The 27,303-nt window shown below is 48.8% G+C and overlaps 11 protein-coding genes across 11 annotated transcripts; 4 read left to right on the top strand and 7 right to left on the bottom strand.

The window, feature by feature from the left end:
* Positions 1-205: 205 nt before the first annotated feature.
* On the bottom strand, positions 206-1,035 carry N7471_007741 (mitochondrial 54S ribosomal protein mL57; the record flags this gene model as incomplete). Its single annotated transcript, XM_057280460.1, has 2 exons — positions 206-361; positions 424-1,035. The coding sequence occupies 2 exons, from the start codon at positions 1,033-1,035 to the stop codon at positions 206-208; spliced, it is 768 nt and encodes a 255-aa protein (XP_057134720.1).
* Positions 1,036-4,347: 3,312 nt separating this feature from the next.
* Positions 4,348-5,102, bottom strand: N7471_007740 (uncharacterized protein; the record flags this gene model as incomplete). The annotated part of the gene is made up of 3 exons (XM_057280459.1): positions 4,348-4,786; positions 4,916-5,003; positions 5,063-5,102. The coding sequence occupies 3 exons, from the start codon at positions 5,100-5,102 to the stop codon at positions 4,348-4,350; spliced, it is 567 nt and encodes a 188-aa protein (XP_057134719.1).
* A 1,187-nt stretch (positions 5,103-6,289) lies between these two features.
* On the top strand, positions 6,290-7,464 carry N7471_007739 (NAD(P)H-dependent flavin oxidoreductase; the record flags this gene model as incomplete). The annotated part of the gene is made up of 4 exons (XM_057280458.1): positions 6,290-6,332; positions 6,389-6,471; positions 6,534-7,262; positions 7,321-7,464. The coding sequence occupies 4 exons, from the start codon at positions 6,290-6,292 to the stop codon at positions 7,462-7,464; spliced, it is 999 nt and encodes a 332-aa protein (XP_057134718.1).
* Positions 7,465-8,549: 1,085 nt separating this feature from the next.
* Positions 8,550-9,317, top strand: N7471_007738 (uncharacterized protein; the record flags this gene model as incomplete). Its single annotated transcript, XM_057280457.1, has 1 exon — positions 8,550-9,317. One exon carries the CDS (start codon positions 8,550-8,552, stop codon positions 9,315-9,317), a length of 768 nt encoding a protein of 255 aa, XP_057134717.1.
* A 730-nt stretch (positions 9,318-10,047) lies between these two features.
* On the bottom strand, positions 10,048-10,603 carry N7471_007737 (hydrophobin family protein; the record flags this gene model as incomplete). Its single annotated transcript, XM_057280456.1, has 2 exons — positions 10,048-10,104; positions 10,157-10,603. 2 exons carry the CDS (start codon positions 10,601-10,603, stop codon positions 10,048-10,050), a joined length of 504 nt encoding a protein of 167 aa, XP_057134716.1.
* Positions 10,604-12,871: 2,268 nt separating this feature from the next.
* N7471_007736 (putative acyl-CoA oxidase) lies at positions 12,872-14,930 on the bottom strand (the record flags this gene model as incomplete). The annotated part of the gene is made up of 7 exons (XM_057280455.1): positions 12,872-13,380; positions 13,434-13,488; positions 13,543-14,059; positions 14,114-14,263; positions 14,319-14,438; positions 14,514-14,712; positions 14,765-14,930. The coding sequence occupies 7 exons, from the start codon at positions 14,928-14,930 to the stop codon at positions 12,872-12,874; spliced, it is 1,716 nt and encodes a 571-aa protein (XP_057134715.1).
* Positions 14,931-17,093: 2,163 nt separating this feature from the next.
* Positions 17,094-19,072, bottom strand: N7471_007735 (uncharacterized protein; the record flags this gene model as incomplete). Its single annotated transcript, XM_057280454.1, has 3 exons — positions 17,094-18,728; positions 18,777-18,953; positions 19,013-19,072. The coding sequence occupies 3 exons, from the start codon at positions 19,070-19,072 to the stop codon at positions 17,094-17,096; spliced, it is 1,872 nt and encodes a 623-aa protein (XP_057134714.1).
* Positions 19,073-20,718: 1,646 nt separating this feature from the next.
* On the top strand, positions 20,719-21,567 carry N7471_007734 (WW/Rsp5/WWP; the record flags this gene model as incomplete). Its single annotated transcript, XM_057280453.1, has 1 exon — positions 20,719-21,567. The coding sequence occupies one exon, from the start codon at positions 20,719-20,721 to the stop codon at positions 21,565-21,567; it is 849 nt and encodes a 282-aa protein (XP_057134713.1).
* A 445-nt stretch (positions 21,568-22,012) lies between these two features.
* Positions 22,013-23,376, top strand: N7471_007733 (ankyrin repeat domain-containing protein). Its single transcript, XM_057280452.1, has 3 exons — positions 22,013-22,046; positions 22,334-22,672; positions 22,772-23,376. The coding sequence occupies exons 2-3, from the start codon at positions 22,420-22,422 to the stop codon at positions 23,215-23,217; spliced, it is 699 nt and encodes a 232-aa protein (XP_057134712.1). The 5' UTR covers positions 22,013-22,046; positions 22,334-22,419; the 3' UTR covers positions 23,218-23,376.
* A 28-nt stretch (positions 23,377-23,404) lies between these two features.
* N7471_007732 (putative ceramide glucosyltransferase) lies at positions 23,405-25,306 on the bottom strand (the record flags this gene model as incomplete). Its single annotated transcript, XM_057280451.1, has 2 exons — positions 23,405-25,016; positions 25,077-25,306. 2 exons carry the CDS (start codon positions 25,304-25,306, stop codon positions 23,468-23,470), a joined length of 1,779 nt encoding a protein of 592 aa, XP_057134711.1. The 3' UTR covers positions 23,405-23,467.
* Positions 25,307-25,586: 280 nt separating this feature from the next.
* N7471_007731 (H3 histone acetyltransferase RTT109) lies at positions 25,587-27,191 on the bottom strand (the record flags this gene model as incomplete). Its single annotated transcript, XM_057280450.1, has 1 exon — positions 25,587-27,191. The coding sequence occupies one exon, from the start codon at positions 27,189-27,191 to the stop codon at positions 25,587-25,589; it is 1,605 nt and encodes a 534-aa protein (XP_057134710.1).
* Between the last annotated feature and the right edge of the window lie 112 nt (positions 27,192-27,303).

Here is a 27,303-nt window from a genome sequence, read left to right as displayed (position 1 = left end):
GGAACTCTCAGGTGGTATTTGACAGTATTGTCTGAGAAATAAAATGATATAAAAAAACAAGTCTGTTTAAAAGTACATGTACAATCGTGGAGGTTCCCCGATTGAGGAGTTCACCCCCCATTCAACCTACCACAGATGGAAATATCAAACAAGATAACGCCCTGAAAATGCTCCAAAGGAGACCAATACCCCAAGTCTGAGACCTTTACGAGACTGACTTGAGTCCCAGGGGTTCAAGTATCCGCTCACGAGCCATTTTAGTAGCAACGACTCCTCCCTTCTCTAACGAAACAGCGCCGACGATAGCGTACATGGTATGCGCGAGAACGAGCTCAATACCGGAGGCACGGAGGTCGTTGGGCTGCAGTAAAACGTTTGTTAGCTAGTGATCGAGAACACAAAAAGACTAGGATCAAGGCATACCATTCTGGGACTCCATCGGAGAACCTTCTGCAACTCGTACTTGTTTGCAAGCTCAGCGAGCTTCGACCGCTCGGTGAGGATCTTCTTAGTTTCGCCAGAGAGGTTGTTCAATCCATCCAGAGCCGGGTGGGTGAAGGGCACGCGACCAAACTCGTCCTTGTTCTCTACCGGTGCGGCGCCTGCGTATGGAGCGTCCTGCGCCAAAGCCAGCGATGCTTGCAGCTGCACAATGCGTTTTCCCAAGAAGGCCAATCGATCGTTAAATCCGCGGCGCCCTTGGTCGAAACTCTTATGTGTCACTGCCAACCACTTGGTCTCATCGGAGAGGAGTTTGTCGCCGCCATTGCCGAACAAGCGGATGTAGAATCGGTCTAGCAGTAGCGGGTCTGCATTGACGTGGAAGGTCGGGCGCTTGGAGTCAAGGTGCAGACTGAACGGGGCCTTTGCCGCCGCGGGAGTGTAGGACCATCGGGGCTTTTCTTGTTGACTGGACTCCTCCGGGGTAGAGGTCGCGAAGGTGCGGGATGGGATGACTCCCGCAATTGGGCGAGCGACAAATTTGGATGCAGCGCAGGCGGTCCTGGCCGCTCGAGAAGAAAGATTCAAAGACATGGGGTCGGTGGTCTGCGAGTCAACTCGGAGTTGATCGAACGGAAAGCAAAGAATTCGGCTTGGGCGGTGTGATACTGCCGGATATGTCCCCATATGTATACAAGACCCGTGAGGTCTATGTTACCTGTTGACCACATCTTGGTTTGTTTTTCATGACTGTAATTCTCACAAAAACCTGTTGGTGGACTCAGATCTTTTCAATTGTCATCTCGGCGGCTTGACATGCAGTTAAACAACCTTGGAAGCCGGAGGCAACCGGGACCTTCACCGCTGGTGGTATCTTTTGCTCGAATGCTTGACTTGTGCATCGGATCCGAAGTCACTAATGCAGATTCCGGCCGTGGGAGCCTACCACAGGCCAGCAGAGCCATGGCAATTGGAGGTGGAACGTACACAAACTTCCGACTCTGCCATGCTTCGATGCATGTACGATCAAAACGGCATATGACTCACATTAATTAAGAACCTTGGAAGCCCTGCGGTGTGGATTCTATCTTAGCGGTCAGGCTATGGAATCTATGAGAGATGCTTCAATATACACCATACCGCTGTTTGCGGGCCCAGATACAGCAAATATAGGCTTCCGTTCAGCTTGGGTAGGGTCCGCTATGATACACGATGTGTATTTGCCCCAGCTGCCGATTGCTAGCAGCTTTGACTCATGTTTTCTGCATGCTCCCATTATTGAAACTCGGGGTTCGACTGGGTGTAGATGGTCTCGCAGATCTTCCCACTACTTTGTCCAGCAACATCCTTCTCTGGATAACATTGCCATTATATGAACCAACAGGAAACTTGTGCTCTCTTAACTTATAGGTTATAGGTCCAACAGTCCTGCCAGGTAACATCATCCAGTTATCTGACTGGCTAGCGGACGATGCAAGCAGCGGCGCAACAGACCCTGAGCGCGGCCCAGCTACCAGGGACACAGGTCTCTAGCCGCTGCAGATAAAAGGTGGAAAGTCGAAAAGAAGAAAACAGAACCACATAGAAGGGTTCTAGGCGATCAAGACCCATTCAAGAGAAGCTTCGGTAGCCTTCTCGGAACACAGTCGTTCCGCAAAACCTGCCGGCTATGCAGAGGCCATAGCTCGTAGCTATCGGGAGCATGGGGCAGTGTCCTTGAGACTGCTTGGTTGCGGATATACGCAGCTGGAAAGCTCGGCTGAGGCACAGATGGTTGGCTCGGATGACCCATGCCTCTCTGGGCTGCTGAATAACGGCCCTGCTGTATCAGCGTACCCTGAGCTCGCCCCCTGGATTAGGCAAGAGACTGTCATGTACCGGGGGGCAAAACGTGATCCACGTGTATTGATATTCGGTCTTATTTAGCCGTGCTCCATAGGTAGCCTTCCTTTTTCTTACGTTGCCTCTTATGGTCGTTGGAAGCTTCTACGGCTTGCATATACATTATTCTCACGACTAAGCAAGTTCGCAACCCACAATGGGCATTGTGGGAGATCTAGATAAAAGGACTGGGATATGAAATGACAGAATCTTTGATCATCGAAAGATCATAAGGTTGAATGACACAAGAACACAAACTACATATGTAGTTGATGTTTGACGGCCTCGAATTCCAATGTATACCTTTGAAAACAACAGACGGCTGTTCAACCCAAACATTATTTAGTAAATAATATCGGATAATTAACCAACGGCAAATCATCTAGAACAAACCCAGTGAAACAGAATTCCTCAAGAGGCTGCAAGAAACCGAAGGCTCAGACCGCTGGTGAAACTCCACCGTCTGCAGCCTTCTTCCGGGACAGTTGGTCCAGGGGGAAAGGATATATACCCTTCCATTGCGGATATTATACAATTTGCTTTTTAAGGAGAGATAATAGGTCTCTTCAAGTGGATCTACTTGTAATTCCCGGTCGATGCTTGCTTCCGGGGAAAAAGAAGAAAGAAACAAAATATAATACTCACGAACAGCGGGTGTGACCGTCTGCGGGTACTGTCTAACGGTTTATACACCAAGTCTTCAAGCGGGCCCTTACAGACTCTCCCGAGATATTGATCTTCACGGATAGAAGCCATCCCCAAAATCCACGGATAGCAACGGGAATAAGAATATCGCCAAACGGCTTCTTGTCTTGATCCTTGATTGGGATGTTCGACAGGGTAGCGGTGTACGACTTGTGTGGATGGGCGCGACCTATGACCCCAGCTAAACCTGAGTTCTCGAATCACTTAAATAGACGAGATCGACCTGTCCAGATTTCTAGTCTTCATCCTTGAGAAACACCAGAGTTCTTTGTCTTGTGTCCTTTGCCTGTCTTTCGTTGAATATCTATACTTCCTTTCTCTATCAGCCCTGATTTGTGTGTTTCATTCTACTATAACCACCTTCGTTTCGTGCCTTTCGAATACTCAAATGGGTTGTAACGCTACTTTTGCCCATGGCTTCCAGGCCACCCCTTCATCGCCGGCCCAGACATGCTACATCTTCGCGGGAAGCATCCTGGCTTGTGATCACTCGGTGCAAGACCCTCCCTCACCACGACCTTTCCCACCCAACCCACCTCCTAGTCCTGCCTAAATGGCAGTTGATTGGCTTTTTTTCTTTGTTTGGCGTTGAGGCGACACGGGACAATAGGTGAGTGTTGTTTTATACAGTTATGTTAATTATCTAGATCCACTAGATATATATTAGCCAAGTCACGAAATGATACTAGCAAGTACTGACTTACGTGACAGATCATACTCCAAGGCATTTCGACTACGGTCTTTACGACGGGATATGCATTGATGGACGACTAGGATATCATAATGCGATGTGTATCGTTGTCAACAGAATATCAATTGCAGGTGGAAAAATGGTAAAATCATGAGGAACATTGGGCCCCGAGGACACAAAATGAAAGTACAATTTGTGAGAGTGAGCTGTGAAAGCGCATATGGATTTCGAGTCATGGGTTCATATACTTGAGCTGCTTTTCTCATTCGCATATCCATCGTCGGGCAAGATAGCTTAATGGAACTATACCAAGTTTGACCGACTACATTTGCACATTAATATATAGAAGTCAGTAAACATCTAGGGGTAGACCAAGAAAGTCTAGATAAACCTAGGGTGAGCATGCACAGTTTCAAAATTCAAAATTAACATACTTGTAGATTTAAATCATGCAAGTAATCTAGCCCAATCCGAACGTGATTTCCGATGAAAATAAAAATAAAAGCTGAACAGAAGAAAAAGAATCAGCGCCTTTTGAGCTTGCGCCAATTGACCAGATTCGTGTATATTTGAGAAAAATCACTTTAATAACACATAAGGAAATTCGGAGGTATGAGGTACGGAAACATTTAAATCAAAGCAAGACCAAGAGCACTGGCAACGCTGAGGCCAACCACAGCCCAGCCAGTCTTGATAATCACAGGGTTGCTGAGGCCACGGCCAAGATCCCACATCAAGTGGCGGAGACCGTTCATGCAGTGGTAGGTGAAAGGAAGGGCAAGGGTGGTCTTGAGGAGGACCTTGGCCACGAGAGGGAGGGCACCCATGGCGGCGACCATGGAGGCCGATTCGAGGTGCAGGCCGAGAGTGGGGGAGACGAGGTAGGCAGTAGCCCAAATGTACAGGGAGCCGGAGAGAGCGACACCAGTGATTCGGTGCAGGGAACTGCCGATCCAGCCGATCTGGGGCCTGTAGATGGTAAGGTGAGGGGCGATAGGGCGTTGAAGACGCTGCTTAATGAGGATCTGGCTGGGGTCTTCGGTTTTCGGGGCCGAGGTGACTTGTTGTCTATAGACCACGATTCTCTGGTTAGTATGGACTTCTGGCGATTGCGGATGACGTAGGATTTCGTGAGGCGGTTGATTCGAGGGTGGGCGAGACAATTGAAACTTGTCGTTTTAGCGCTGGGTAACTGACCTCGTCTGAATGTTCTTGCCGAGGGCAACGGCGACAGGGGAAGCGCCCATCATGGACGACCGCATAGCGAACGGCTGCTGGACGGCAACTGTCCGGGGAAAGTTAGATCGTAATTTCGGCAAGGTAGGCATTGGGGGGTAAACATACGCCGTCGCAGCGACTGCTGGGCAACCTTCTGAGAGAACATTGTGATTGCGGAGTTGAGATTGTTCTGTTTGATCACGATCAGAAATCCCAAGTGGCTCGCGAACGATCGGAATCAACGGACGACCTCGGGTACGGGAGACCTTAGTCACGGGACTGGCACCCGGTAGTCAGCATCTGCCAATCAGATCAGGTCTATTACCAGCCGGAGTATTGTTCTTCCCACACGCTACTGCAGTCATGTGATCACCTCGCCTGTTTTCCCACTTTCTTCGGTCCGCAACTTTCCTTTCTTTCTCTTCCTCAAGAGTCTCCGCTCACGTCGTCTACTGGTTTTGGCTGGGATGATGTCGTCGTGTTTAGCTTTCCCTCACTGACTGCGGCTTTCTGTCGTGGACGCCGAGGGATCTAGAGGCTCTCAGAAGGAGAGTCCCGTCGTTAATCGCCCGTTCCACTCTACCAATGAGGGGAGGGGGTTTCATATTCAGGGATACATACTACATGTATCACATCACTTGATGTTTGTAGATTTGCCAGGTTTTTTTTTGTACATGGTACAGCGGTTCGAAGGTCACTTCAAGTGTCGAAAAGCCTGCATTAGCCATGAAGCAGCATGCAGCTGAGACATTTATGTCTTTTGCACAGTGGTGATGTTCACTCAAATTATGCAGTTATCTACAATACTTAATGATAATTCAAAGCAATGCCTTCATGTCTTACTTGCCTCTGCCCGTACAATGCTGTCAACTGTAAAATTCCCAGATTGGAGATGGAGCCGTATAAAATCGTTTGGTTCCTGTCACATGTCAAGGGGCCAACCACATCAGACTCCCCTCTCAGATTTAGGCTTGGTATTATTTGGTCCATGGTCAATATCTTCATTATTATTCACAAGCAGAATAAAGGCCCGGGGTCAGGGCTCCCCGTGACATAGGGCCCCGGGCTTGTCCCCTCTGCTCAGTAATCGAGAAATTGTGCCTGCCGCCCAGGTGCAACCTCGGCACCTCGGACCTTCCCCACAGTAGAGAGGTCCGCGGCTGGGACATCGGTTTATTATCTGGTCTTTCGTGTTCAAAGACTTGACTGTCTGCTTGACTCTATACTTTCAGAAGCGATTAAAGAAGCACTCATACTCATGTTAGTATATCTAGTCCCTGTTCAGGTTCCATGTTGTTTCCTTGGAAGTTACTGACTCCGCAATCATCAGATTAGATACCCCGACTTAACAAGATGCCTTTCAACACAGCCTTGACGCGAAAGCTCGGTATTCGAGGTGCGCTACGAATTCGCTATTCCGCAAATATTTCCAGCCGCTAATCATATATATAGTGCCCGTCGTGCAGGGTGGTATGCAATGGGTTGGATACGCTGAGCTGGCCTCGGCTGTTAGCAACGCCGGCGGACTTGGACTTGTACGTCGTATACTCTTTAACGAAAGCCCTAATTGCATACGGTATCTAACACTACAATCCAGCTCACAGCCCTCACCCAACCAACCCCCGAGGACCTCCGCAAAGAAATCCGCAGATGTCGCACCATGACCAAATACCCCTTCGGAGTGAACCTGACCCTCCTCCCCGCCATCGTTCCCCCCGACTACGCTGCCTACGCCCAAGTCATCATCGACGAAGGAATCAAGATCGTCGAGACCGCCGGTAACAACCCAGGCCCCGTCATCACCCAGCTGAAGAAGGCCGGTATCATCATCCTGCACAAGTGCACGACAATCCGCCACGCGAAGTCCGCCGTCAAGCTCGGCGTGGACTTCCTTTCCATCGACGGCTTCGAGTGTGCCGGCCACGTCGGTGAGCACGATATCACCAACTTCATCCTTTTGAGCCGTGCGCGCCAGGAACTCAGCATTCCGTTCATTGCCTCGGGTGGATTCGCCGATGGCCAGGGCCTTGCTGCTGCCCTGGCGCTCGGGGCTGAGGGTATCAACATGGGTACTCGCTTTATGAGCACTGTGGAAGCCCCGATCCACCAGAAGGTTAAGGAGGCTATCGTCGCGGCACAGGAGACTGATACTGCGCTTGTGCTGCGTCGGTGGAAGAATACCTCCCGCCTGTTCGCTAATAAGGTGGCTAAGGGTGCATTGAAGGTTGAGCAGGAGAGTACGACTGGCGAATTCAGCGAGGTTCAACCCTATGTTAGCGGCCAGCGGGGTCGTCAGGTCTTTCTTAATGGCGACGTTGATTTCGGCGTAAGTTACTCTCAAAATTATGCATGTCTCGTGTGTGTTTGCTGACTTCGTCATACAGGTGTGGACTGCCGGTCAGGTTATCGGCTTGATTCACGACATCCCGACTTGCGAGGTCCTGCTCACCCGCATCGAGAAGGAGGCCCTTGAGGCGATGACCCGGACCAGATCTTTGTTTACCGACGCTCCCTCCAGCAAGCTTTGAAGGGGTTTATGTTACAGATGCGTATTTAGCTTCCTATTTTTTTTTTTTGGAAAGATCCAATAGAATCAGCTAGTTGGCATTTTTGATGACCTGGATTTGTATATTTGCATTTTGAATAATATTTCCGGGCCTTTTCCTATCTTCACTTCATGATCCACGTCATTTCCGGCGCCAAAATAAGAGTCACCCAATCTCCAAAGGGGTTGGTCAACGGTCAATAATAAGCATTCCCGAGCGAGGGTCCGTGATATTGTATCAAGGATCTGCACGTAGATTCTCGGATACTCGGGCATTCCTTCAACCCCAACCTCCAACAATAATGATATAATGATTCTAATGCAATAGGGGAGTCCTTCTCTAAGTCCATTAGCCGGAATCGAAATGAAAGAATGAGGTTTTCTCTTCAAAGCCCGAGTCTTTTCATGCGAGGTCGAAAAGAGAGTGGATACATCCTTGCATGCAGTCGATCCTCTGGGGAATTCTTGAGTCAGGCTAACATTTCCGGTCGAGACGATTGGCTTTGTCTCAGTTTTAGCTTCGATTTCTTAATTGTGCTTCCTGCGTCGCGGCCTTTGTGCATGATATCATCCACCATGATTGGTCTCTCCCCGGGCAACCCTTACCACACACTTATACAGTGATGCCTGGTATGTTTTTATGTACTGTGATTTTCACTGCCTAGATGGTGAGGGTTAGAAGGGTGTGTTCGAGGTTCCAAGGTTAGTATAAGGTTAGTATACGTAATCCAACTGCTCGACCAAATAGATCAATTCCAATTCCGTTGCACAGCAGCCGATACAAACCAGCATTACCCCATGAAGATCTAGATAGCAACATACCTCGTCCAACGTGTCTCCAGCCCAGAATTGAATGCAGTTGAATTTAGTATCTATCTCTCCCTTCTCCCGGAATTAGTTATTCGATTCATATATCCCAATCCCATCATTCTACCAGCTATTCCAATCTCCCTTAACATCAACACCAAAACACCCAACTTTACATCCCAACCCTATACCATTACCTACCACTGCACACGCAAATTCTTACAAAATCCCAACTCCTAAACCAACTCCCCAAAATTCAAAATGGGCTTCATATCCACCCTGTCACGCTGCATGCGAAAGAACCGTCTCTCCAAAAGACACTCAACAACAAGCACCAAACTCCACGACGAAGACTCAAACGACCTAATCAAAACAACCTCTGAAACAGCCTCTCTGAACCGCGCAAGCATGGATTCCACCTCAACCATGGTCCACCACTCGTTCCACGAGCCAGTCCTACCATGCGAAGCACCAGCGAACCGTATGCAGATCAGGACAGATAATGGGAATATGCGAACTTTGTTCGACGGGAATACTACGTCCAACCCGCCGATAGATCGCGCGACCAGGGCGCTGGCCAGACCCGCGTATCCGGTTTTGAAATTGGATTGTCGGTCGCCTGTTGATTCGCCGAGGAGGGTGCTGATGGAGCCTTTGGAGATGGGAAGGGATAAAAACACGAGCAAAGCCTCAGATGATGCTGGTGGTTATCCGGGAAAGGGTGCTTCGTCTACGACAACGGCCCAGAAGGGCTTTTCGTCTGCTGAGAAATGTGTGGCTGAGAAGAAGGATAAGAGGTCTATGACGGCTTTGTTGAGGAAACATTGTGGGTTGAATATTCCGCGCTCGTCGATCTCGGTTAAGACGTCGCGCAGTCTACAGTCGCCGAAATGGTTGGATTCTGCTGGGGTTACGGAGGAGGAGAGTTTGGTGGATAAGAAGGATGAGAAGTGGGTGGAGGGCGGTTTGCATGATAAGAAGAGGAGGAATAGTGTATGGGGTGGTGTTGGGTTTGGGAGACTGGGGTAGAAGTTTGTCAATTGGAGTATGTCTCGGTTTATGTGTACATAGTTGGCATGGGAGTTTGAATGAAGTCAAAATTCGACGTTTATATTTGTTTAGATGCTGGTAGACGATGACTGGCATAAGTTTAGGTCTATGGGTCATAAGGAAACGGAACCGAAAGCAAGAGGCCAAAGCAAAAGGAGAAAGGAAAAAGCTCGCAAACTCGCACTAGGACTACGCAAAGGGCATAACTTGCGGGGGAATGGCTCAAGGGGAGGGGGGGATTTCCTGCAAGGGATAGTGTACTATGGGATAGGGATAATGAATGAAGGAGTGAGTGAATATGGATTTGCGTTCTAAGTCATTCTCATTCTACAGTTGCAGACCAGTGAAGATAATGAATGCGAGCGAATCTAATGAATTAAAGTAATATATGCGAGAGAAGCCCTACCCGAGACAACAGCTGGGCGGTTCCAATGCACAAACAAGAAGCAGATGCGAAACACCAACGTAATAAGCAAAATCAAAACATCTTCTTTCTCCGAGGGGTGCCACACGACACAAGTTAAATGATACACGAGATGTGAAACGAACAGGTATCTAACTAATCAAACAAAAGCCAAAAGCCTGCTTCCCATTCCCGAAATCGATAACAGTCCACATCGCCAGTCATGTCGAGCTCTGCAACAAGGTCCAAAGAGCCGGCATGATGACCGGTGCTTCTTGCATGATGCGAGAAAACATAGCGAAGCACTTAGAGGATGGATCCAAGGGCAACACAGGGGAGGCCGAGACCGATGAGGTCGGAGTTCTGTTTGGTGCGTTAGTAGTGTTCGATCGGCTGTGATAGTGGGAGTACTCACGGCGCTGGAAGGTGAGTTCTGGCAGCAGGCAATGTTCTGCTTGCACTTCTGGTTGATGAGGTCCTGGACGTTGATGGGGATAAGGTTGACGATGGGGATCTGGAGGTCCAGCTTGGAGCACTGGTCGAAGAGACCAAGGCCGGAAGCACCAGAGCCAGAGCCGATCAGGTTGCTGAGGGTACCGCCGAGCATGCCGGAGTTGATGTCGGTGGTGTCACCGGCGTAGACGGCCTTGTTGCAGCAGGAGAGCTGGGCCTGGTCACCGCACTTGGCCTGAGCCTGCTTGACGGTCATGTTGTCGGGGACAGCGAAGCGAACGTCGGTGTTGCCCTTGTTGCCGACACCGTTGGCGTTACCAGCACCACCTGCGTTGGCGGAGCCTCCAGGGGGAAGAGCGTAGACAGTGGCAGCGAGGCCGAGGACAATAGCGGAGAGAGAGAACTGCATTGTGACGGTGGGTTTGGACTTGAAAGAGTGAAAACTCGGAGAGTAGAGAAGATGGAAGAATAGAGAAGGAAAGTTTGAAAGAGAGTGTTTGATGCGGATGAAGAAAAAATAAACTGAGGGCGATGAATCACCTCATCTTTATAGATTTGACTGGCGGTCTGTGAGTCGCCCTGACTCCATATTCCAGGGCCAGATTGTTTTGCTTCCTAACAAGATCATCTCCAGTATGCTCCTCGGAATGTAACTGAGAAGGAAAGGGAGAGGAGGATCGCTCCACTCTGTAGGGCCTATAGACCAACGAGAGAGCTCCTGTGTAGGGTCCTGGTATGGATCTACTCCCAAGTTCTCACTTCACGCGACTAGGGACTGCCCTGGCATTCCCTTGCCCTCGCTCGTCTGCTCAGCCGAGGCTCGCGCCCACAATTTGTCTGTAATGTTGGATAAAAACATGAATAATTCAGATATAGCTATGTCATACCTTGGTCTCTGACTACAGAACCACATTCATAGCCCATAAACCTAATCAAAGTAAGCTTAAGCTCTTCAAGTGGGTCTAAGCGTGTACCTGGAGACTTCAATTTCCCAACACAGGGGCTTTTCTCCCTTTGATTTGACTTTGTCTCTGCAACTCGGGAGCTAAGGCATGTCACGCATACACTACTCATGGCAGGAAACTAACTCCGTCGATAAGGCCACTTGGATTCTTCCTCTAAATGGTTGATTTCCCGTATGAGGATCCCCTGCAAGGGCGCCCACTGCACTTCGGGTACTAAAGCCACGTAGGGAGACCTAAGGCACTCCCTTCATTGTTTAATTCCTTAGACTGCGAGGAATCAAGCACCGTAATGGTAATCACAGGGCATCCCAATGAAGTCTCCGATTGGAGGTTTCGCTTTGCCTCGAGAATCATGGCGTGGATTACAACCAAGCTTCCCCCTGGCGGCTTCTCACAGGACTTGAATCGGTCTGTTTGCATGATTTGAGATTATACACGTTGTCCCCTTCTCTCAATTTTTCAGTCAAGCAATCTTTCCCCTTGGTCTATACATGCATGGTCCGCATTACTGGTGTACCTTAGTTCTCAATGTAGTCTCATATCGCATTTTTCGGATCAAGTTCTCGACGATCCTGAGAATGGCCCGGATCTCGCTAGATCCATTCAATGTATATCGCAATTTTATTGCTGGTAATTTCATGGATGAACTATATGGTCAAACTTGGGCACTTAAATGAGGACGATATGGAGAATGTAGTGGGAAATGACGCCTGGTGTACTCTGTGCTGCTCATGGTATGAGGTAGTACGTCATTTTAGTAGAGTAGCTATTAGGCAATAGCACAGCAGTTGATACTTGGGGGTAATTCCCAAAAATAGTGAGTTGTAAGAAAACGCAACGCTAATTGATGATAACCTAGCCGTTCTAGTAGTCTTCACGAAACAAATTTACTAAAATTTCATATTAAGTTATTAAACAATTATCTCTACCTCTATAATAAACGCTTGATTGAAATGGTCTTCTTCTTTACTTCCCACTAAAGTGGTTGGGGTGGGAGTTGTCTTTAACGTAGAGGTTCAAGATATATATTTTTTCAGAGTGTGGGTGTATAGGTGTATAGTATGTAGAGTACTATAGTTCTAGGAAACAACACCCCAAATATATATCTACAACCAATGCATAACAACAAAAATAATACTTTTAAATGCGCAATTGTTCAATGAATCCAATCACATTATTTACAAATACTTAGCAATCCCTAAGCTCTGTGCTCCATGGTGCTAACCACCCGGCCAAATTATTCTCCTCCCAACACCACCTACGCCTGTTCAATTAAATCCGAAAAAGATTAAATAATTGATCAACAGTTCCAAGGTTTCAGCACAGTTTGGAAGATCGGGATTAATCCGATCGAAAATTCTTTTCGGTTTTGACCTCGCGTATCTAATGGGACTAAAATCTCGCGAATATGGTGACTATACCATCGTGCAATTACAGTCCTTAGTTAACCATTTTCTAACAATCTTGGCCGTGTGAATAGGATCATTATCTTGCATGGATGTCCATAAAAGCGAGGAATTGCAGCCTCCAATTTCTCAAGACATCAAAAACGCGCCTTTGAACGCGGGTGTGGGTCCAAATAGGGTGCCCCGAGATTTTTGGTCAACAATTGTCAACCCTAGGTAGTCTTATAAAACTTACATAAGTATATTTATCTAACGAAAATCAATCGCTATATCGATTCAAACTATAAATAATCAACCCCTCAAAAATCAAGGAAACAGATCTGAAGGCGCATCTCCCTCGAAGACCTCCAACCCCGAAACGAAATCATTCCACAATGTCTTCGAAGTCATGGGGGCATTGCTATATGGCTGGACACCAGAAACCAACAGGAGATCCTTCATCTGGGGAAGTAAGACATCCACCGCCTGAGCTTCCATTTCGCGTTGAACTCCTCTGCTGAGTCCCCCTTGTTCAACGTACCACGCAGAGTCCTCCTTCAAAACCCCACTCTCATAAAGGTCAAGCAAGCTCGAGTCAATATTGGCGTCTATAGCAGCTTCATATGCCATTCTGTGGCCAACTGCCTGAACTAATGGAAGAGCGAGCGGAAGGATATCCCGATTGAATCGCTCGCTTCGGTGAGCTCCCTTGGCACCTTCTTGAAGAAGATCCCTCGCTTCGGAGAACAGGGACGCCTCGTGTCGAGCAATGGGGCTGCTGGGATCGTTTGGTGGAGGCATTTGATACCGACCGATCAATAGTTCAGACGCGAGTCCTATATTTTACTGTTAGTAATTTCTCCGGCATTTTCAAGTTCCAGACACGTACGGATGGCAAGAACGCGGATATCGCCCTCTGCAGTCGATGCGCCGCGCATTTCCAGCTAGAAAGGTGAATTAGTCAACCATAAGACGAGTAAGAAAAACTGAGATCTTACCTCCATCTGAAGGAGCTGATTATGCTCATAATGTCCATGCCATCCACATCGCTCATTCATAGCATTGATGCTTTTGTTGAAATGACCAAGTGCTATCGCCTTGAAAGCTGTGGCTATACCATGGCGCACTCGGGGGTCCACGCTCTGTTCTCGGAACGCCATCGCTGCAGAAACGAGGAATGCTTCTAGCACACTATACTGGGCGATAGTATGGAGGATGGGCATATGTTGAGTCCGGAAATCAATCACTGCCACCGGTTTTCCGTCTTGGCCACTGACAAGCCTGTTCTGGCTGAAACACGCGGCATTGTAGGCGGCGAGCTTGAGTGATGGGATGACACACCCTGAGAGGAAGAGAGTACCCACTGCAACGCGATGGATCGAGGACAAGAACCCTTCGCGCTTGTTTTCTGTTTCTTCCGCACTGCCAAGTAAGGCGGATCTTGGTAGACGAACGTGGTCAAAGTATGTGAGAGCATGATCGACTGGATGGGCACCAGTTCGTTGAGGCAAGGCCCTTTTATAAATTAGCTCTTGTGGTCTAGACATGGGAGGGTTCTTGGAGGCTCACTTCGCTATAACACCCTTACACATCTCTTTTCCGTTTCCAAGTTGGACTAGGAATGGCCGGATTCCATAGTCTTTATCTTCATTCACAAGACGAGCCATCACAATTGCAATCACTGGAATACCACCCCTCGGTGTAGTTGGCGGCATGACCCTGAGACTATCTGTTAGCCAATTTCAAAATAATTGAACTCCGATATTCCTCTTACTTTGCATCGTTTGCGGAAGGAGTGTGAAGGTCGATGTCACCATCGGGCAGAATCGTTGCGGTTGTCTGAATATTCCGTGCATCTAATCCATGATTCACTTCGGTCAACATGAATTGTGCCCTAGATATCAACTCCCTGTTAGCTACGAATCTTAAAATGCTGCGTGTTTGAAGATTTGCTTAGAGATGAACTCACGAGATATCGAAATCCAAAGCAGATTGGAGGATTGGCTGAAGCTCCGGACGCTTCAAGGCAAAAGGAGCCAGCGTGCCCACAAAGAGATTGCACTGAATACTAAGGAGGGTGAAAGCCCCGCCATCAATTGCCAGTAGAGGTTCTCGATGCAGCTTCCAGAATTTAGGGGTGATGTATAAAACATCCTTAAGCGTCAAGCCTGCTCTGGTTATTAGTTGTATATAGTGGCAGAGTAGATAAGTAGGGAATACCATATGCATTAGCAAAAGCCTTCGCCCTCTGGTAACTCAGTCTAGTAGATTGCTCCAGGTTGAAAGAGCGCGGGGCTGGTTTGAAGAGCTCTGAACGTGCTAAATCATCTAAGGCAGGGCTCGATTGTTGTAGTTGCTGGAGCTGTTGCTGTAATCCGTTCTCCATAGTGGGAAACTGTTCTGCATGAATGGTTTGAATAGATTTAGGACCAGAAAGCGAACACTGGAGGGTAAATATACCACCAAAGATATACTACTGTATGCATTTCAAGTAGTGCTAGCCAGCCACATTCTACTTTTTTCGATAAACCTGATCGGGGCTGAACTGTGGCACATAGTACATAAGTACTAGTACAGCAGATCGATAGAAAGACAGTCCTTCCCGTTTCTGGTTTTGTCTCCCGATATAATAGGGCCTAGGGGAGATATGAGCCGACAGCAGATCTACTTGTCATTGGATGTTGCCCTCGTATTTTTTCGTCCCTATTTATGGGATCGAAATCCTGCTCCAGATCGGGCCGAAACGGTTCAGCGTTTTCGGCGATAGTATGCATGCTATCACGAACTTCAGCTCCGTGGTGGGTTCTCTGAAATTTATGACCAGCTGGGTCTCCATTCCTTGTTGACCCGATTGGGTGAATGAAAGGTATACTCCGTAGTTTGCGTGAAGAACTGAATCTAGGTGGATCGACTGACCGCTATATGGAACAAAATAAGGGTTTTTAGCCTGTTCATCACTTTAGCGGACCTTGAAGTGGGGACTACAACATCAATGTCTCAATAGCGTAAGTTAGGTTTGCCGAGGATGTTATATCTGACATGTCTCCAGCCACGCAGACATGTGATTCGCATTTATCACTACATTATCCAATCTGTAGTACTTTCTTTATATGTATTTGCTATTGTAGGACTAGTCCTTTGTCTTTTCATTGGTCTTCTGACAGGTTCAGAGTCACTCCTCAGCGGCGATGACTTACTGCTTGACAAAATTTCTGGTCTTCTATGAATTCAATTTTACTTCCAGGTACAGAGTACGATATAATAACCCCTATTCGATGACGCTTGTGGCTAGAAAATGTCTCCACTTCGGTCCATTCCGAGCTTTGAATCGAAAGAAGATCGGAAAGAGGCGTTATCTTACCTAGCGTGGGTATACTAAGCGCAAATATTTTATCAGCTCCATATTCAATTATTTCTCCCCTTGCCATCAGTTCCGCGTGGATGATGAAGGCTAGCTGAAAGCTGAAAGTGGGCCCTGTCTCACAGAGGGTACTTTGTATTTGGGCTATTCATGAGGGATGCCCAATGTTGTAAGCAATACTCAGTAATTTTCTCACTAGCTTCATCCAATGAATACTTTTCGCCTACAACGTAAGTTACGCGTCGGACGAATCTTGCCTATTGTTTGTATCTTCCTTTTTGCCCGATCCATGCAAGTGTAGTCCAACACAGCCACAAACCCGAGATATCCATGATCACTCCATTCAAGCTTACGCTGCATGCTAAAAGGCCCCGGACCAAAGGATCATTTCCCTATGCTTTATTCAGATCTGCAAAAGTTTGCCACACTTGCCTTTTCTCATGCATATGGACCTACATTCGGCGTTTCCGCATCGATCAATATAAAACTCCGAACCACTTTTTTACAGCTCCCAAGTGTCATTATGTTTGGTTGTGCTGTTCTCCATCGCGCATCGAGCACCCACTCTGATCATATAATACAGCACCTACTGTTACGATTGCAACCGTCTCGGTCAAGCACAAACCTACTGCTTCGATCCCGGGAATCTTGCCCTTGTTCAGTGGGAACCTGGCCATGTACATGATCTTACTGATATTTTGGCGTGGGATTAGCTCGATGAGCTCGTATGACATTCTTTCAAGTTAGGCCTTTTCGTACATATGAGTCAGTTTCATTGATCACAATGCGCACGATACGAGTGCCGGGGTTCCCCTATAGACTTTGAGCGATGGTATATAAGATGGAGGTGAACTTGCTACCTACCTCGTAGCCATAGATTTGCAAAAATCATTTGTGTAATTTATTGAGTATGGACTAGGTATAATGTGGAGGATGGTCAGAATCTTAGTTATAGTCAGTTATAGGAAGATCAAGGCGGCGATTAGACCGGTGAGATTACTTCCAACGTTACATCCAAGTAGATAATCTTCAAATAAATAAGTAGTATATAATTATTGCCAGAATGTAAGTTTAATCAGATCGAGCCCTAGTCCGCATTGCCTTGCATTTAATATATGCAATGGAACAAGTCACGACCGACCACAATGAAGTAAAGTTCGTTTTCTCAAAATTTGGACAAGGAGACTATTAAAACAAAAGCGCCAAAAGTGAAATGCCAAAAGCCCAGAAACTACACAAGGGTAGTTTCGACCCAGCATTGGCAAGGACGACAGTTTCAGTTGGCTTGGATCCTGTGGGCTTGGAGAAAGTGGTCTTAGGAACAGTTGGCGTAAGAAGAGAGGTGGAGTGGGTTTTGCATCGAGTTGTCATCTTCGAGGACGACACATGCGCATAGTGGCTGGTCTTAGGAGGACTGGTCGTAGTAACAACCACCAGATTCACAGAAGTTGTGGAGGAACAAGTGACCGTGCTGAACCCAACGTGGGGAACAGTTGCCGTATGCGAGGCCCAGCTGATGGTGGTACAAGGAGGAGCCTGGGGGACAGAGGTGGCTACACCAACAGTCTCAGCAAATGTACGTGTGTTGTCAGTGATCTGAGGGCCAGCAGTGATCGTAGGAACGGGGTACGACGAAGTGCAGGTTGTAGCGATGTCAACAATAGCAGGGTTCTTCGGAACGAAGGAGGCGCAGATGCCAGCGAAGTAAGCAAGGGCGGAATCTTCCTCTTCCTTGGAGCTGCTCCAGGCTCGAATACAGCCGCTAACTTTGTCTGTAAATTCGGTGGATGGGCAGAAGCATGCGGCGTCGCTGTTGGAGTCGCACTTGGGAATGGAGAGCCATGTGTTGATACACTTGGGTACCACGTTGGGGCAAGGCGCAGTAACAGCGGGCGGGCTGGGCTCGGTAGTGGTCGTGGTGCTGATGGATTTCGTGATCGGTGTGTGTACAACATGAGGAGAGGTTGTGGTAGGATCCGTTTCTGCGGGCTTGGACGAGCAGATTGTGGTGGACAATGGATATGTAGAGGTAACCAATACAGTGGAATGGCCAGGGCAATTAGTGACGGTTGGTGCACATTTGGTGATGGTGATCTCCTCCGTAGTCCAGATTGTGGAAGTCGTCATCTGCCGGGAAGAGTGGCTAGTCGTAGAAACCTCCTGCGTAGCAGAAGAGGTCCAAGGAGGTAGGAAAGCAGTCGAGCTCGTGATCGGTATGTGCACAACATGAGAGGATGTGGTAGGATCCGTTTCTGCGGGCTTGGACGGGCAGATTGTGGTGGACAATGGATATGTAGAGGTAACCAATACAGTGGAATGATCAGGGCAGTTGGTGACGGTTGGTGGACATTTGGTGATGGTGATCTCCTCAGTAGTCCAGACTGTGGAAGTCGTCATCTTCTGGGAAGAGTGGCTAGTCGTAGAAACCTCCTGCGTAGCAGACGAGGTCCAATGGAACGGAGGATGGGAAGGAGTCGGGCTCGGGCTAGGCTCGGGGTGACCTGGCGGCTTGGATCCAGTAGAGCAGTCAAAGTCGATCTGATGGATCTCGATATCACAATGGCCGAACTTGCTCTCTTCGGGAAGCGTGAACTCGACCGACACAGCACCGCCGCACTGGTCGTTGGCGACATCAGTTCCCCTGTACGAGCTCGAAGCGACATGATGACAGGAAGAACCGTCAGGCATCTCATAGATTATGAGGACATCCGTGCTCCGGGAAGTTGAAAGATGGAAGTTTCGGATTGAGAATGGAGCGTCGGTGGCGGAAATCTCGATTGTCCAGTCATCATCACGAGAAAGTTTTCCCGCAAGACAAGTGCCCTTTAAGGAGTTAGAATTGAGAGCTTCAAATGTGTAAAAATGACCTACTCCGTCATTAGATCCCTGACAGCCCTTCTTGGGCTCGAGCCCAGAGAAGTGGAAGCCATCAAAGTCCCAATTGTCACCGTTTGCCAGCTCAGACCAGTCAAAGCCTTTCTGTTGAACATCCGAGCACTGATTGTCGGTATTGTCTGGACTGGTGTAGCAGACATCGGTACCCCACCACTAAGATATCCCTCAGGTCAGATGTGTGCTCTGATATACCTAGAAATAGAAGTACTCACAAGGCCCGCCGGATGAGCTAGTGCAGCACCAAAAAGCGAAAGAAAAGTAATTCCCTTCATAATGGGCAAGCTGTATTAGTTGAAGCCAGTAATTAAATAGGATACTAAAAATGAGTGAATGACGCTGGAGGTGGGCGTGGGTCTAAAAGAACGAAGATGAGACACGATATTGGCGAAATTTGTCGACTGGATGTTGGATGGCGAGCATCGAAGACGGCCAGGACAAGGTCCTTTTTAACCTCAAATAAGATATACAAGAGGATTACCCCTAGTGAAGCTTACCATCAACAAACAAGATAGAATGTCAGCCACACGGATGGAGGAATTCGCGATCAATCCAATAGTGAGAGGCCAAACCCATCACAAAGCAGCTAGTTCTACTGAAATCAGGGAGTTCACATCGCTGTAGTTCAAGGAATTAACACAGGGGCAACATTCCAGTGTTAGAACCCCCGAAAGGCCAATTAGAACAGCCGGTAACTGTGCCCGAGCTATAGGGCTCGCTCAAAATCACCCGAAAAAGTTCAAAGGGTTAAATCAAGCAAGGAGCTATATCTTAGCAGGTTGGAAAGAAATATCCGAGTTCGAACAATTCGCAGTATCCTACAGTCTATTGCTAGAAAAGGCTTCTCTATTATGTATAAACTGAGCTAAATGTCACTATGAAAAACTTTATAACTACATACGTAACTAGATCTATCATCTCTCATCTATACGAAGTGTGTCCATAGTATTGTAGGTTCGTAGATCGGACATGACGATCAACTTTTCATCAGATTTCCTATGTAAAGATTTTCCTGAGCTCCAATCGTTTGTTTAACAGCAGTATCAGAGCCTTCATCTGTTGTTTGGCTTGCGTATGCAATTCACGAGGCGTCCACGCAAGTGGAAAAAATATAGAACCCGGAAGACCCGACTACATACATTCCTGCTCGCGCATTCCACCAAACAGTTGCCTAACAACTAGCTGTTGTTTTCATATTTCTTGTTAATTGCACCACATCAAATAACTGTGGCCGAAGTTCCACACGGAAGTTCGTTGTTGACTATGAATATTCCCGCGGGAAGTTCCATAGGGAACTCGCAAGGAGGGGAGAGGATATAGGACATTACAGATAGCAAGCTATACTCATGTGTGAGAACACGCAGCTGAGATCGCGCTTCCGAGATGCTTGTCTGAGTGCATAATCAGTATGCAGTCTTGCAGTCTGCACTGTATCTCGAAAACAGATCGGTAACAGACAAAAAATCAGAAATTGGTCACTGCGCTGTGTAAATATGTACATTATTGCGTGAGAGCACCGGCAATGGGATGATGATTGCAAACCAGCATAGTGCCATGCCATCGCTGGAAGTTATAGTGCCATTGCTGGAGCGTTGGCAAGCACAAAACTGAAGTAGGAGAGATAACACGGTAATAGTCTGAATTTGATCTGATGTAAAAGTGAGACATGTTCAATCAAAATCTGAACTGTGACGGTCCTGGAGATGTAGGTTTGTAGTCCTCGGATGTTGAGTGCACATGTGTATACTCCTGCGCTAATATACTTAGGGTTAGCGTCCAAATTGACCCATTTAGGTAGGCGGTGGCGGTAAATGCCCCGCACGGACCCTCTGTTTCGACTTGGTAGATCGCATCCTCTGATCTCTTTCTCTTCTGTCAATTGGTTACCTGCCTGCATAAATCATTGGTTTCATTGCCCAGCATGTCTGCCTCACCAGAAGCATCGGCATCTGCTCCCCAAGAGCGCGTCACTGGCTCACCCAGCCCTGCTCCATCGGGCCTTGAGACGGAAGCCAAGCATGACATCGATAGTCAGAAAGACCACGCGGAAAAGAACGAAGAACACCAACAAACTGAAGAACCGGAGACCCACGCGTCCCAGTCTCAACCCGATGAACCTGAACAAGATGAACTGACATCTGCACCACCACTCCCCGATGATCTCCCACCACCACTTCCCACCGAGGCTCCGCCCGCACAGACCGAGGACGATGGATGGGAACCTGCATGGGACGCCACCGCAGGGGCATATTACTTTTACAACCGCTTCACTGGAGTTTCACAGTGGGAAAACCCTCGCGTGCCTCAGGCCCCAGCAGCCCCAGTAATCCCAGCAGCCCCCGGCACAGAAGACAGCAACCAAAGCGCAGTTCCGAAAAAAGAGCCAGTCCTTGGTGGTTACAATCCCGCGATCCACGGCAACTATGACCCCACGGCATCGTATGCGCAATACCACGAAGAGCCAGCACAGCCCACGAGCGCAGTCGGTTTCGACCCCTCTGCAGCATATGCAGCTACCGGCACATTTAACCGCTTCACTGGACGATGGCAAGCTGATTCAATCAATCCGGAAAATCACAATGATGCGAACAAATCTCGACGACAGATGAACGCTTTCTTCGACGTTGATGCCGCGGCAAATAGCCATGACGGCCGGAGCTTGCGCGCAGAGCGCAGTGCTAAGAAGTTGACGAAGCAAGAGTTGAAGCAGTTCAAGGAAAAACGTCGTGAGAAGAAGGAGGAGAAGAGGCGGGCTTGGCTCAGGGATTAGAGCTCTGTGGGTAACTGTTTGTTTGAGTTCTGGGAGGGAGGGAGGGTTGTATGATGTATTCTCTCGTTGCCACCGGTCGCATTGCCATTTCGGAGCTTTTTGATACCATCCCACCGGACGTGGGACTCGGCGTTTGAGCTTGTTTGATTTGTTTTTCTCTCGGCGTTCTGCCTTGCATGTGGATAGAGGCAGACAGGCCCTGTCGTCTCTACCCACGATTGAGCAAAGTTATTTGTACAATGTACTATGTATCAACACAAGCATTGTCTCGATATGAGACTCTCCCAGTAATTTTAATGTGTATCATGTGCGCGTAGTTATTTGCATCCACTTTCATTCGACGACTTCTATTGTTGTACCCTTGACTGATAGCCCACTATCAGTCACATGACCCGCGATATCAAATTATTTTTTTGCGGCAATCGCTTCATTTGTTGCCGGGATACTCCACGCTAGAAAGCAAAGAACTGAAAGCAAAGGTAAGAATGTACTCCCTGTTGATTGACATTCAATTCGTGGAATAACACCTCAAACACCGATTCCCATTTTGTGGCTGGAACATGTCCTTGACAATGAAATGCTTATCGACATGAATTGCATGGATATATCGCCGGGGGGGGGGGGGGCATGCTGTCGTACTATGCAAAATTCCAAATTCCACCAAATTCCTTTATGATTTTACATACATCATACCCCTTGTTTTCTTGTCACTTATCTTGTCATCTCCAATCGTGAACATTGACCAATTACTGACACCCCACTCCAGCTACATCAAATAAAGTGGGATATCAAAAACAACCCCACCAAAAAAGAAAGAAAAAAATAATACCAAAACCTGGTTCATCACACATCATGTCCGCCTCCACGACATCACAGGCAAAGCCTTCAGTGCCAATCGCACTCTCCGCCGAGGCAGTCGACGATCTGATCTATGACGCCCGAGCAGGCGACCTCGAGGCCCTAAATGAGGACATCGCCAACCTGGCCAGCCAACACAGCTGCAACGAGTCCCAGATCGTGGTATCTGCCATCGACATGGCAGATGAGAGCGAGGGCGGCTCTGGATCCTGCATTCTGCACTTCCCTGCTGCGAATGGAAACTCTGGTATGTCAATCGAACGATTTGTACTTGACTTGCTTGTGTTTTTACATGTCATGTCAAATATTCCTTCGCCTCTTTCTTGTATTTACTAACACCGCTCAGAAATCCTCAAAACTCTGCTCCAAAAGCTGTCATCCGCAGACGCAGCCCAGCGTTCCGCATTTGTTAACCACCGCAACAACTCCGGCAACACGCCCCTGCACTGGGCTGCGCTTAACGCGCACCTGGAATGCGTTAAGGCTCTTGTCGAAGCTGGCGCAGACCTTGATGTTAAGAACGATGCTGGCCACGACGCTGTGTTCCTCGCTGAGCGGACGGCGTGGGCTGCTGTTGAGGGTGACGAGGATGTCGAGGGCGCTGAGGGCGATGATGCTCAGACTCAGGAGATTGAGATGACTATTGGTGAGAATGAGGGTGAGGAGAAGCCTGCTGAGAGTGCTGGTGAGATGTCTGCGGGCAGACAGGTTGTTGAGTGGCTCTTGAATTCGGATAGTGGCGCTAGTTTGGAGAAAGGGGCTACTGAGGGTGAGGCTAGTGGATCTGCTTGATTATCTCAAGGAGGTTGGGATGACATGGCTTTTTTTGGGCAGATATGATTGAAGAAAAGTTTAAAGATTTCATGCATAGAATCGGAGATATGGGTAACTTTCTATTCTTGCATATGTTGTTTGTTAGTGTCTATATTAATGCATTTTGATTCTTTTTTATCATGACATTACATTGAAACACGCTACAGGGCTTAGAATGCTGCTCTAGTATACATACATAACGTTCATATGCTCTCATCTACACATCAATTCAATCACTCCGGACCTTGCCCGCTACCGCTCCGGTAGAAGACGAAACCTGCACAGGTAGCGGAGTAGAGGGATCGATCTCCCGAACTTTCGCATCGAAGCCGACCTTAAAGCGTCGGTCTCGCCAGACGACTGTCACACCGCCATACACGGCCATGATCCAGATGGGCAGGGCCAGCAGTTCACGGCCCAGCCAGGTGGCGAACCATTGCATGAACGGGCGACGAGTGGTTTGGGATGACCGGTAGCGTTGAGGCCGAGCAAAAGCTGGGGTATCCTCATCCAACTCGATGCATTTTGCCGAATGCAGCTTGATATACAGTGTCCAATCGACCAGGATCCAGGAGATAATGCCAAGTGAGAACAAGACAAAAAACGCACCCCACGTCCCAAGCCAGGCAGCAAATTGCACGCCATTGCGCTCAAGATACGGCGCCAATGCAGTAGTGATGCCCCAGGCACCATAGGTTGTGCATAGGAATGACTCGGTGCCTGGTTCGACAAGCGTAGCCAGCAGAACGGTAAATTTACGGACTCGCAGCCACCGGACACGACGGGCGATGTATGCCGGCACGCTCATGTTGGCAACAGGCTGAATAGCCATGTCACCAAAGACCATGGCATGCTTGCCCCAACGCTCGCGGAGCTCTTTTTCTTCCCGCACCTGCTTCTTCCACAGCAGATCACCGATCAGATGGTCCTCGCAGATGTTGTCGGAGAAGAAATCGATGCCGGGATGGCGAGCCTGGGGGTCCGATGCCAACGGACTGGTGAGATAGTCGAGATGGGAGCGGCGGAACATGTTGGATTTTCCCACGATGCACGGCGCAACAAGAACCGTGTTGATTGCGGTGTACATTTTCGCGTGCGCGGAGGACAGGAACAGCTCTTCCAAACGACCGCCTCCAGTCGCGATCATAGCTGCAGGCCCATCCTCCGGACGGACGGACGTCATCGCTGCGGGCACTCCACCAGCATCCGTGGCTTCTGGGTTGGCATCTAGGAGTGCCTGACGCTCTTCACGCAGGTTTCTATCTCCTGTCACATCCACTGCCACAGGTAGATGGTGCACGAACTTGTATTTCTTGCTCGATGAGGGTCCAGTCCCGCACAGTCTGTCCACCATCCGGGCACAGACTCCCTTCCCGACCCAGACATTGCAGTCAATGATCCAGACGATATCTCCTTTCGCTTCACGGTATGCGCGGCTCATATTCCGGATCTTGGGATTCGGTCCGAGCGTGTACGTATTGATGCTATCCTGCTGCAAAAGGGGATCCTCGTCTTCGACAAAAATCCTCGCGTCGACATGCGGGAAGTCGGTGATTAGTTTGCGGAGGGTAGAGTAGGCCGGGTCGGCGCGTGTCGATACACATAGACGAATGCTGAGCTTGTCGCATGGGTAGTCCTGTCGAAAGGTGGCAGCGAGACAGTCATAGAGGTGCGGTTCAAGGCCCTTGACAGGTCGGATGGCGGTGACGTGCGGTACGTCGGCGGCGGCGGCGTTCGTTAGCCGTGACCGATACGGCTGGCCGAGGAAATATTTCCATCTGAGCAGAAAGGAATTGCATTAGTTATATTTAATTTTGAAAAAGCAGGCCGAATCATACATTTGAAAATATCCCAAGCCGCAAACTCCCAGTATGAAGGCATACCAGATCAGGGCAATCCAACCGATCGCGACGGACGCGTACAGCGCGCCATCGTCAGACCTGCGAAGGAGGAACGAAAAGGTAGGCGTTATCATGGGACACGAAGGGAACGCAACATAGAAGCATACGAGAAGGACATTCTGGAGGAGAAGAAGAAGAATAAGCAATTGGATGAGAGTGGATTTCATTTCGGCAGTTGGCTGTCTCCGCTCTCACAGGACACCTGTGGACGCGCATTGGACCAACCAGAGGGCGTCTCATTTCAGACACTATAAATAATCGATGTATCAAAATAGCAGCCTGCTCGGAACCTCCGGATGTAAAGAAAAGTACTAATGTAGTTCAATTGCGGAAATTATGGCTATTCATTTATTTTCGAATGTCAATTATGAAGAAAAAACATCAATATTTCCCCCAAACTCCATGACCTATCCCATGATACCGAAAGCAAATGCAAAATCCCATTAATCATGTTTTCTTCTTCTTCCGGACCAAGCTCGCATTGAGAACATTGACACCAGCCGGTGCTGACGGAGCTGCTTGCGTGTCTCCCGCCTCACTCGGTGCTTGGTTCCCACTCACAACGGGTGTGTTGCCCTCGCCCAATGACTTCTTTCGCTTGCGGATCAGTCCGAGATCTAGGTCATTGTTGGTATTGGTGTGGACAGGCTGGGAAGTAGTGCTGCTCAAGGTATTGCTTCCGACAACCTTCTTGCCCCAAGTAAGCTCATCCGCGAGGCAAGAAACTTGGTCAACGTAGAGTTTGGTACTGGCGACGACTTCTTTCTCGTCATAGAAATGGTCTAGAACCGAATCCATCATGGTTTTGTAGTCTGCTTCGCTGAGAACGACTTGTCCACGTCCGGCTTCTGGCCAGTCGAAAGGGTTGATAGTGCTAGATCCATCGTCCTGGAGAAGTTTGGGGGAGGTATCGGTGGTCGTGGAAGTGGTTGTTGCCTTCGTCAAGGTAGCAATTTCTTGGGACTGGCTAGAGCCATCCTCCACTTTCTGCTCGTTTGGAATGGTCCCAGAAATCTCTGTTCTATTGGAGACCAGGCCGTTGTCAGAGGAACCGCGTGTTTGGCTTTCCATTGACGTCGAGTTCATCAAACCAGGAGGATTGATGACCAGCCACAAAAAGCCGACTAACCGACCAGCAGAGCATTCTTGGCGGAAGGACATCATCTCCCAGAATTGGTCCAAGGAGCGTACGCTGCGCCAGCGTCCGGCATTAGGGGCGACAGGCTGACCTTCATTCTCCTCGGGGAGTTCACCGTCCAGGTCGATGAGGAAACGAGTCTTGGGATCATCGGGGAAACGAGGCACCAAGCAGCGGGGAGGAGCCGAGGGGTCGTGATACAATTGCTTCAGTGGGTAGCTGTTGAGCCACCGTGGGCGATCCTGGGGATCGGTCTTGGCCGTAGGCGGGAAGAAATTCAGTGTCTCAAAGCGGTCACAGCTTGGAACGATCAAGTATGCAGTGGCAGAGGCCTTGGCAGCTTCGACTGTTTGATCCAGCGCTTTTGTTTCTTGAAGAGCAGACTCTGGCTCGTGCTCGCGTAAGATCGGATCTAGAACACGACACCACCACTTGATCAGGCCCCGATCGTCAAGAACATGCTTTTCGGCGTTCTCAATGCTGCCCGGGAACAGGTACTGATTTTGGGCGCGGGCGAACAGCGACAGAACCAGACGTACACCGGGCCGTTGGCGGGTTCGAGCCAGAAATGAGAGAAATGTATTGGAGACAAGTCTCAGGACAGACACCTTGCGCGGTAATTTTAGGAGATGCAGGAAGCCAGTCGAGTCGGCCTTGGAGATGAAGATGGTGGTTAAGTGGGCCGTGTTGTAGACCATCACCTCCATTCCGAAGATAATTGTCTCACCGTCATCATTGCAGTCAGTTGACAAAGAGAGGAAGTGATTTTCGCAGAATGTCGGCTCCGAGACCTGGCCCGGCGCAGCTGCAAAGAGAGCTTCGCACGGAGTGGGTGTTGAGGAGACATGGCGAACAGTGACCTCAACCCCGGTGGGGAGCACCTTGGCCAAGAGATCTGCCAGATCTGCCGCCATTCTCGTTCGTCCAATGAGAGTCGTGGAAAAGGTGAAGAGAGGAGCTGGAGACCGCGGAGCTCGATTTCGCGCCCTTGGAGATCACGTGCCAGGCACACATGGATCGCCGCTT

Source organism: Penicillium samsonianum, assembly GCF_028829775.1.
Source record: "Penicillium samsonianum strain IBT 33392 chromosome Unknown utg000004l_segment0_segment0, whole genome shotgun sequence".
In the NCBI taxonomy this organism is placed as follows: Eukaryota; Fungi; Ascomycota; class Eurotiomycetes; order Eurotiales; family Aspergillaceae; genus Penicillium; species Penicillium samsonianum.
The sequence above is the reverse complement of the archived record's forward strand: the minus strand, read 5'-3'. Positions and strand labels throughout refer to the sequence as shown.